The sequence below is a fragment of the Puntigrus tetrazona genome, chromosome 19 (genome assembly GCF_018831695.1).
Source record: "Puntigrus tetrazona isolate hp1 chromosome 19, ASM1883169v1, whole genome shotgun sequence".
Taxonomy (NCBI): Eukaryota; Metazoa; Chordata; class Actinopteri; order Cypriniformes; family Cyprinidae; genus Puntigrus; species Puntigrus tetrazona.
This window is the reverse complement of record NC_056717.1, coordinates 7,352,658-7,363,122: the sequence shown is the minus strand read 5'-3', so window position 1 is coordinate 7,363,122 and position 10,465 is coordinate 7,352,658. Positions and strand designations below refer to the sequence as shown.

The following is a 10,465-nucleotide window of genomic DNA, read 5'->3' as shown; positions in this document are numbered from 1 at the left end:
TATATATTAACTTGTTTATATAATATATGTTTCAAAAACACTTAAATGACTTAAATCTTTTGTAACATTATAAATGTCTATACTCTTACTTTAGACCAATTTAACAGTTTTTCTTGATAAAGCATTAATCCATTAATGGCATTAATAAAAAGCATTAATTTGAAAAAAAAGAAATAATAAATCCCCCAAATTCTTGAACAATGGTGCATTTATATTAATTGATTTCTTTACACTTTTTTCATATATTGTTTAGTTCAGTCATAATGAAATGGTAGCAGCAACTTGACATGGATTAACATATTATTGAGAAATACAAAAGTAGGGTAGAGAGAACTCGTATCAAGCTGTGACTGCTCTCATACATGCTGCTCAGGCCTGAAGAATCCCTGTTTCTCCCACCACTGATACCAGCCAAACTCCACATATTCAGGGCTGTAGGATTGTGGAAAGGGCAGAGAGGTGTCTAAAAAAAGAGGACATGGGAATACAGAGGTTGCTGAGAGGAATGCTAGCAATGTATAATAACTGCATTATGAAAGTTACAGCAAAATATCCAGATCATTAATAGACAGAAACACAAGATAAAACAGGCAGAGGAAAAACATTGTCACCTTTCTTTTCTCCAGGAACAAGGGCAGCAGTGTACGTTATTTTCTCTTTATCTGACCAAATTAGTCCAGGACCACTGGCATCCTGCAAGAGTTAAAGACGTGATGAGATGTTTATGAGTCTAAACCAAAGGAAACATTACTTCCCTGTCTGTCCGTCACTACGAGTTATGCCCTGAGGACAGACTGGGGTCCTGCTTGGAGCCCTGATTACCTCTGATTAAGAGAAAACACCAATGAAATTTGACAAGTGGTTAACTAACCCTGAGCCCTTCCCCGTCACTTGTGTATAAACCACTCTTCAGATTTTGCTTCGGAGCCGACAGTCCGATGCCTACGAGCTTTGAAGAGCTACACATACAAAGAGGAAAGTCCAAAGTGAGCCGTGCCCCCTAGGGGTGAGGGCTTACTCCACCAGGGTGCTGCCTACTCATCTACATTTAGTCATTTAGCAGACGCTTTTATCCAAAGCGACGTACAAATGAGGTAGGCAATAGAAGCAATTTATATCAACAAAAGGGCAGCAGTGCATAAGTGCTCTGAGTGGGGTCAGAGCAAATGTGCTCAGTGAAAGTTAGCTGGTCGTAGATGATCACTCCAAGGTTCCTAGCGGACCTAGACGAGGATACAGTAACCGAGCCTAGCGGAATGGATAGGTTGTGTTGTATGGTGGGATCGGCCGAGAAAACGAGCAGCTCTGTTTTTGCGAGGTTCAGCTGCAGGTGATCCTTCATCCAGGCGGAGATGTCGTCCAGATGGAGATTCCTCAGGCTCCCTCGGCAACCAGATTTTGCGCAGCAGTCTGACGCCAGGCCCAGTATCGGCGTGTGTGACCCTCGTTCCCTGATGGAGGGAACGGAAAAGTCCTCTTGCCACAACCTCAAACCATCGCTGAGAGCTGGGTGGTTACACCTGTCGTGTGACGTGGAGGGGCTCAAGATTAGTTAATCACTTGCCAAATGTCATTGGCGGTTTCTCTTAATCAGGGCTCCAAGCAAGACCCCAGTCTGTTGTCACAACATAACATCTCCGTTCCCTCCATCAGGGAACGAGGGTTACATGCGTAACCGAGACGGTACTCACTTAGATATGTATAACCTACACCACTGAGTATTGCCTTCTCCCGTGCTTGTCTGCGTTTGGCTTTCTCCGCTTGTGTCCTGGGATTCTGTGAAGACTGCGTGCTAGATGAGCTTTGAGAGCAGAGTCTGCATCCCCATGTGCTCCAGGCCTTCTGAAGATCCCTGCTCCAGACTCTGGGTGATGCCACATGCACAGCCATCCACATGTCCCGAAATCTGGAGTGTTTCACACTGAAGCTAATGTAAAAAGACACTTTTCTGTTAAACAAAACTTTGGTTTCTTTATACATTTAAAAACTCTTGTAATAAAACTGTAATTTTCACTCCACCTAGGTATTTTTGTTTAGCTTGGAGTAAGTGCTTATATTGTTAACTAAAACGGTTATGAAAATTTATACTTTAGCGAAGACGAAAAATGTAAATGTTCTCCTGACAACTGAACGAAATAAATTTAGATCGAAACACTTAAAATACTAAAACATTATACAGAAGAAAAAGACAAATAACCATTAAAATATATAAATGACACTAAAATAACACTGCTTGGAGTGCCGTGTGAATGCAATAGAACCTTGAATATTGCAATCATTAAGAACAATGGTATAACAAAACGTAAAATAAGAAACTTAAGTCTTGGAAATCCAGTCAAATGTGTTTGGCGATGCTGAAAAGCAGTCAATGAACGTTCGTGGTTTTGAAAATACTGTATAAATGCTTTCCGCAAATCAACGACATGCATATTTTAGAGTATACACACCTAATATTTTAAGCAAGAAAAAATGTTACGTGTTAAACGATACATAAATGTACCTTTAGTGTGTCCTCTCACAGGGCGCAGACATATTGCGGATACGGCAGTGATTTTTACCGCTAATATTTTTAGGTCTAAAATTCCATACGACTTAAAATGTTTTGAATAAAAACGCACACAGTTGTTTTATTACAAGATTTTAAATCACACCAGGCTTTTACACGTTGAATTACACTGGATTATATTTCCTTCACGTTATGCAAGTTCTCGTAGCATCTGGTGTTTCCTATCGGAACGTTTTAAAGGAACACTCAGCGGCTTCGTCTCAAAAGCCAAAGAGCTCCCTACCTAGATAACATCGGTGCGCATCAAGGGTGCGTTGCGCTTTCTGAGACGGTTATATTTTCGGCGTTTTTCGTGGAAACAGATACACAGCTCAGCTGCACAGTTCAGCTGAGATAACGCCAAACGCTACTACATTGTCTCAAAACCCCGCCTGTGTAGTCGGCTCGCTAGTTTTTGGATACGGCCAGCTTCGGTAGCCGGTCCGTCCCCAAATTGCGTCCGTTCCGAGGAGCGATCAGACTGGTGCAAATTCATCTCATGCATTCATCTCTGATTCATATAGCGTCTAGCTCGACGTCCCGACACGCCGACCGAGAGCTGCAGCCGCCGCGCTTTAATATCCTTTGAACTGAGAGCGGACTCTCATTAAAGACGACCGAGCGCCGCTGGGAAGGTTTATTGGGGTTTGATCAGCGCTATGGCGGAGGTGCCAGGTACATCGAGTGAGACGATAACGGAGACCGTTCAGACGGGCACGCCGCCTCCACCCCAGCAGGTACTCTGCCCTAGATACCGTGCACACCATCACGAAGCACATTTACACCGGATCATTCAAGAGCTGTGAACCAGCGGCCCGAAGGCCATTGTGATGAACTGATCTTTTTTGCGGTTAGCATGTCGGGTAGTTTAAAAGACTGACTAGATACCAGCATGAGGCCTGTTTAGTAAGCAACACGTTCAGCAGGGTATGTGTCCTCAACTGGTTTGACAGTGTGTTGTGATCTCAAGTTATCCCACATCACAGCAAAAATACACCGCTTAGAGATATTTACCATGGTAACCGGCATTTTTCAGGTTAGTTAGTACAATAATTATTTTAAATTTTTTAATAATTATTAAAGGTTTTTACAGCACTTAAACACGGGAACTACTGCAAGAAAAAAAAGTACACGCGATAGTATTAGTTATTACAGTTAACTAAAATTGTACAACATTGACATTTTCCGTTACTTTAAATTAAATAATTATTAACTAAAAATATGAACCGTATTAAGCTAGTTGCCAAGGCAACATTTGCCCTTTTCGTTTAAACATACATTTTCGTTTTTTTTAATTTTCAACTTGAAAATTATTAATAAAAACGTACGTTGACATACTAAAAATGACAATCAAAAAGTTAAGAATTACGTTAATATATCAAATAAATAAATAAATAAAAATATTTTTAATATTATATGTATTTATATTATTTATTTATTTGGTAATGGAAAATTGAAATTGTGAATTACTGTGACCACTATTTTCTTTATAATGTTTGCCAAGAAAATATTGTTACCAAAACAGTACAAACAAATAGCTAAATAAAAATGACAAAATCCAACAGAACCAAAACCAAGAAATTACAATGGAAATAAAAAATATATAAATAAAAATGAATTTAAAATGTTAATAACATCTGGAACAGTACATTAACCCACTGTTATATGTTTTATTTATGCGTTAATTTTAAGTAAAAAGAAAAAGAAAAATTCCAATTACTGTGAATATTATTGTCTTAATGTTTGGCCACTAAAAATATTGTTACAAAATGGTTATAACATAATATTAAACGATTACCATATCATGACCTTACATCAACATGAAACGACTCCTTTCAATGATTAAGACTCACTGACAGGTAATAACTTCATACGCGGTGCACCTCACATGAGATATCATTTTTAAAATGTCTATATTTTTTTTGAATATCCATAATAGAGGCGCTTTAAAAAGACCAATAACATCCTTAGCTGATTTCACGTGCTTTCAGGAGGGCAGAAGCCTGACCATCAAGCTCAGGAAAAGGAAGACGGAGAAGAAAGTGGAGTGGTCCAGTGACACGGTGGACAACGAGCATCTGGGCCGGAGGTCTTCAAAGTGTGAGTCTTGTTCTGAATCGGTTCAGTTCTTCGTATGAAATGAGAATCTGTTTCGTGCGTGAAAATAGCGTAGGACGGGCAGATCTGGGGCAGATTTTAAATAGCTGACCTTGAAAATCGAGTTTAAATGACCTGCCTTTTGAACGCTTCATCTCTTAAAATAGACCGATTGATTGTTTTCACGTTTTGATGTGTTCAGGCTGCTGTGTTTATGAGAAGCCTCGACAGTTCGGCGAGTCTTCCTCGGAAAGCGAGGGGGACGACGAGGAGGGCTGCGGAAGCGCGCACTGCATTCTGGGACATGGGAGAAGAGGCCACGGACAGAGGGAGGGTGGAGGGAGCACGACGCCCCCTAGCTCCGGGGGAAAGAACCCTCACTAGAGCTTGACACGAGCGGGAGGGAAGGGTAACGGACGGCGTGGGCACTACATTCATAATCCCTCATCCTCACTCACATCCGATTACATCACGCCATCACTGGGTGTCAAAAGCTTTTTGATGAATGAAAGCTTGTAGAGCAATGCAACGTGATTCGTTTTCTCCTCGGTCATTTGCGTAATGACCCAAAAGAGGGATAAACCCTTTTTTTTTTTTTTTGCGATCTGAATGCTGCAGAAAATTGATGTTTGTTGTACATAGGACATTGGTTTTTATTTCTTTTGTAAAATCGGTATTTATTCGTCTCGCGTTTAACAACTTGATCTTAGTTTCGTGTTCACGAGCAACGTTTTAACGGATTTAAAATATGATTCAGCAGGGTTAGAGCTTCTAGTTCGGATTTGAAAGGAATGAATGCAGTATAATAAAAGGATTTATTTTCTTTTTAATCAAACATGGTTTGCCTTGCGGTGTCACAATTCTAGCAGCAGTATTTCTTCATATCACTCGATCGTTCGAGGAACTTCAAACGTAACGTGTGTCGTGTGCTATAGTGNTTTTTTTTTTTTTTTTTTTGACAAGGGCGCATTAAAATCATTTCCATCAGCCGTCGTAAGTTTGCGTTCTAGTGAGACTCCCCTCAGACAATCAGACTAGTCAGAGACTCGGCGTGTACGTGCGGAGACATTGATGTGTTTATGACTTAGTGAAGTGGACTGAGAAACATCTGCGGTGCTGTACTTCCTTCTGAATGCCAACTGAGAGGCTGGATCATTGCTCAAAACCTGACCGAAATTAAACGGCAGCGGTCAAATGAAAGAAATAGTTCAGCCGAATATGAACATATGCGGCTTTTCTACTCGGGTCATCGAGATGGAAATGAATTGGTTTGTTCACGGGAACAGATTTGATGAAATGTACGCGTTGCGTCATTTTCTCAGCAGTGTATCGTCTTCAGTGAATGGGTGCCGTCTGAATGAGAGTCCAAACAGCTGATGAAAACATTACAGTAACCCACTCGGCTACGGACCATCAGTTAACATCTTGTGAAGTGAAAAGCTAATCCATCGAGACTCCTAACGACTAAAACATGACATCCATAATGCTGCTTTCTCCAGTGGAAGTCATCCTGACTGAATCAGGAGAGAAATAAGCACAGATCCGGCACTGTTTAGAGGCAAAAACGGCTCAAAATGAATAATTTCTTAGGATTGTAGGATAGTATATTGGTTAGAAGTGACGGTTTAAAGTTAAAACACTAACTAATGGAGCATGCACGGCTTATTTCTTCACAAGACATTAACTAATAGACCGGAGTGCTGTGGATTATTGCGATGCTTTTTTCAGCTCTTTCTGACGGCACCCATTCACTGCAGAGGATCCGCCGATGAGCAAGAGATGCAATGCTACACAAGAAACAAACTCATCTAAAACTTGGGTGAACTATTCTATAAAGCAGTGGGATTGATCTGAAAATGTGTACATTGGTAAATTTTCCTTTATCATGCCTTGCACGAAATATAAGGAAGATGTTCTGTGTGTGCGTATATATATAGAAGATCTCCCTGTGACATGCGAGGTGCCTCATCTCATCCCAGGCACTATGGCTGCTTTTATTTGGCAGAAATTTGTATAAAATCCAGCTAAAAGTGAAAGGGTGCATGTCGTCAGGATGGCGCGTAGTAGTTTGACTCGAGCTTTAAGGTGTAAACGGATTACATGTGGTATGAAGAGTGTGGGAGAGTGCATGGCTGAAAGCTGGCCAAGACCAAATGCACATAGCATCACCTCTCCACCGATGTCACATGCAGTTTACAGTCGACCCCCATCAGGACCGTCACTGCAGTCATCTGCATCCCAGCATTCACCTGCATCTGTCGTCCCTTTACTGTGAACGCACCTGTATGTACATAGCAAAGGTCATAGAGTGGATTTAACACAAATAAACAGATGTTAAATTATGTTGTTTATATCTATTAAATGCTTAATGGCAACCCGACTGCGTTTGACTCTCATCCTGATTCTGTTGAGTCCTTATGTTAATAGAGCTCAGGAGCTTCGGGGGAAATGTTTTGGACCAGTCACATGGAAAATGACAACCGGCGTTTAGCGGCACAGAATGGATTTGTGGATTGCTACTTGCTTTTATTAAAATAAATTGAAATAAACCAAAATATCGTTAGATTTAAGATTAGGAACTGAACTGAAAATATTTTTAGTATAAACATTATTAAACTAAAGACATTTCCAGGACTGCTTAAAAAATAGTATATGGTGTGTGTGTGTGTGTATATGTGTATATATATATATATACATACATACACACACACACACACACACACGGAACTGACTATAATATTAAAACGTAATGGAAACTTCTATAGTGAATTTTTTTCCCTGCTCTGCTCTAAAATTACAATAAGCTATTTAAAGCAGAGGAGTATATTTTATACTTTTACAATATATTTATTTATATTTATAGTTCGGCAAATTATAGTTAAAGAGTCCAGATGCATGCATAGCAGAGATGGCTGCTGTGGTTAAAAAATAAATACTTCACAATTTTCGGACTACTTGAGACAGACGGATCCTTAACAGATGAAATCGGTGTCCACATGTGCCCCAGTATCTCATACATACTCCAGACAGAACGTATGGGAAAAGAAAGTTTATTTTAGCTGTAAGGATTATTAAAGACTCGGTGTGCAGCACTTAAGAACTGCAGATGTAGATCTCGCACCCTAGATACATCCACCCTTGAGCTGCAATGCATTTCACTCTACAGCAGACATTTCTATTCACAGCTGGCTTACAAAAATGGAAAAACACTTTTCAAAGACCCTTCAAAGGTTGCACGTCTTCTTGCATTGCTCGAGGTCGTCGTGATCCAACAATTCTAGCGCTACATTTTAATGCTTAAATAACTGACACGACCAACCTAGAAAGTTATAAACCAGTACCATAAAGTTAAAGTCACTCACAGATATTTCATTGTTCTATAATATCATGCATAGATAAAAACGCTATCTGTGGAACACATTCAGGAAGAGAAAGCTATTCTTGCAAGCGAGAGACACGTTTGTGCAACAGAGCATTGGATAATAAGCTGTCAGTACGCAACTGTGCAAATTACTACTAATTTCTTTACCCATAATTCCCTGTGAACTGGCCGAAGTGCCAGATATTGTGAGGCACGACAGATATAATCAACTGAAATCTAGATGAAGACTGACAACGCATAAAAAAAAAAATAATAGTAATCAAGACATGCAGTTAATGTTGTAAAGAAGCATATTTAAATATACGTCAAACACGGAGTGGTTCTAATGACATAACCCAAAATATAAGCAAGTCGGATTTTTATGAACAGGATCAATGAATGAAAAATAAGTATGAGGCAACAAAAAAAAAAGGTCATTTGCATCCAGTTCCTTTATAATGCACTCAAAAAGTTCCCCAAGATTGCCTGCGACTGGACTAATGGGCCGAATTAAGGATGGGTGACTCGAGCCGTTAGACATCGCTGATGAGAACAATCCAGAGACGCTGTTAGAGGCCACACCGAGCTACTAATAAAGTGACACATGCAGATGTGCAGAACACACAGTGCGGAGGGGAGAAGCTGTTGAATCCCATATAAAGGTAAAAGTGAATTTCCCTGACAATCAATCACTGCTGGTTCCTCGGTTCTGTACATGGTTCTTCGGGTTTGCAGACAGTTTTATCGCTGCGGCTGTGTATTCTAGTGTTTTGCTCATCTACCTCTCCTGCTGGTGTGCTACGTCAACATCGGTTTTGGGAACGTTAAAAGTACGTTTTGAAGCGAGCGAAAACTTGCAGTGGTGGAGAGAAGAAGAGGTGCTGGTACGTTCAGGGTGCTCTTCGATCGCTCGTGGGGAGTCGTGTTGAAGTGGTTAAATCCTCTGTGAAAGATTTCGGGGCTGGACTATCGGCATGTCAACAACCTGTGAAAGACAGAACAGAAACGATTTATCATTGCAATATGAGGAAAACCTAATATTTCTGTGCTCTTTATAAAATAAAATAAAAAAAAAGTTCATCCAAAAATTTAAATTCTGCCGTAATTTACTCATCCTGATGGTGACTTATGCTGGAAGGAAGAGTTTGGAGTCAATATTGACTGTCTGTCATATAACGTCAGAACTGAAGCTGGAGATTGCAATAAAATGTATGATGATACAATGATAAGTGCTGGACAAGTTTACTTGATAGTGATTAATGACTAATCAGAAACAGCCGTGTCACTAATAATTCAGCTTCATCTGCTACACAAACTCAAACATCATCTTCAGACCTGCTCTGAGAATCACTTCACCAGAGATTTGAGACAAAAAACAAAAAATCTTCTTGACAAAATAGAATTATATTACTACTGTTACTACTAAATCGAAAATATATGACCGCTCTATACTAAAATTCAATTGAATACACTGATAATAGTCATTTGTTTAAAGAATATCATTAAACTAAGAATTTATTTTATTAAATGATGCACTTCTGTTGTGCAGCATCTTATGTGATGAATGGTTGTAAATTAATTGTGCTGTGTTTATTTGATAGCATTTTAAAAGATGAATCGTGATTTATGATCAAATTGTATTGAATCATAAAAAAAACAGGCACCAAACAAATTAAATGGAAGAAAAATGCAGCACAGGTTTCATAGTTTCTCGCTTTGTGTGGAATTTAAAATCTTGAAGACAAGATTTTTATTTTTGGATGAACTACCCCTTTAAGCCAAAGAGGGAAAAAAAAAAAACATACATTTGTGTACAAAAATAAATAAAAAGTGCATTGAGACAAGGGCAATATATCATTGACAACACCATAAACAGTCACTCTGGGGGAGGAGGGCAATATCTGAAAATGCATCCCAGAGAGACAGATCATATCTGTAGGGAAATGATGTATGGTTGAAAATCGTAAGCAGGTTTCACAGCTCTCTGAAAATGTCACGCTTGTTTTTCTCTCTGTGAAAGATTTGGCCCCACAGCCCAAACGGAGGAATCAACTAGAAATACATATCCCGAATATTCAGTATAAAAATGATATACATGACTCCATGGTGTTGTTGTTGGTTGCCAAGGAACTTAAGTGTCAGTGGGTTTTAGGATATTTCTGTGTGGCTGCAAGTAAACAGGATGAAAATAGCACGTCTGAACACAGAGCACTATTTGGCGTTTACAAAGGAACGGCGGGAGGCTAATGATTAATAATTAGTGCTGTCAAAAAATGTATTGCATCCAAAATAAAAAGGTTTACATAATATATGTGCGTACTGTGTATATATATAAATACACATACATGCACGTATATATTTAAGAAATGTTATATATAAATATAAATTAAAAAAAATAATAACATATATACAGACGTGGACAAAATTGTTGGTACCCTTTGGTCAATGAAAGAAAAAGTCAC

The 10,465-nt window shown here is 39.2% G+C and overlaps 2 protein-coding genes across 2 annotated transcripts in view; one reads left to right on the top strand and one right to left on the bottom strand.

The window, feature by feature from the left end:
- The window catches only part of LOC122323892 (valine--tRNA ligase, mitochondrial-like), a gene marked incomplete at its 3' end in the record, with an annotated part of 20,221 nt that extends 13,194 nt beyond the window's left edge, over positions 1–7,027 (bottom strand). The window contains exons 1-4 of the mRNA XM_043218004.1: positions 6,812–7,027; positions 1,711–1,927; positions 612–693; positions 363–463 (exon numbers count right to left, since the gene is read on the bottom strand). Of these exons, the coding sequence (XP_043073939.1) occupies positions 363–463; positions 612–693; positions 1,711–1,927; positions 6,812–6,897 (486 nt within the window). The remainder of the gene's footprint in view (positions 1–362; positions 464–611; positions 694–1,710; positions 1,928–6,811) is intronic.
- On the top strand, positions 2,980–5,573 carry LOC122323893 (E3 ubiquitin-protein ligase PPP1R11). The gene is made up of 3 exons (XM_043218005.1): positions 2,980–3,282; positions 4,537–4,645; positions 4,845–5,573. Exons 1-3 carry the CDS (start codon positions 3,205–3,207, stop codon positions 5,024–5,026), a joined length of 369 nt encoding a protein of 122 aa, XP_043073940.1. The 5' UTR covers positions 2,980–3,204; the 3' UTR covers positions 5,027–5,573.
- Positions 7,028–10,465: the final 3,438 nt, after the last annotated feature.

Excerpts from the sequence above, each read along its gene's own strand:
- LOC122323893 (XM_043218005.1), top strand. The coding sequence starts at position 3,205 with ATGGCGGAGGTGCCAGGTACATCGAGTGAGACGATAACGGAGACCGTT. Across the intron at positions 3,283-4,536 it reads CGCCGCCTCCACCCCAGCAG|GAGGGCAGAAGCCTGACCAT; the intron begins GTACTCTGCCCT and ends ACGTGCTTTCAG. Across the intron at positions 4,646-4,844 it reads GGGCCGGAGGTCTTCAAAGT|GCTGCTGTGTTTATGAGAAG; the intron begins GTGAGTCTTGTT and ends TGATGTGTTCAG.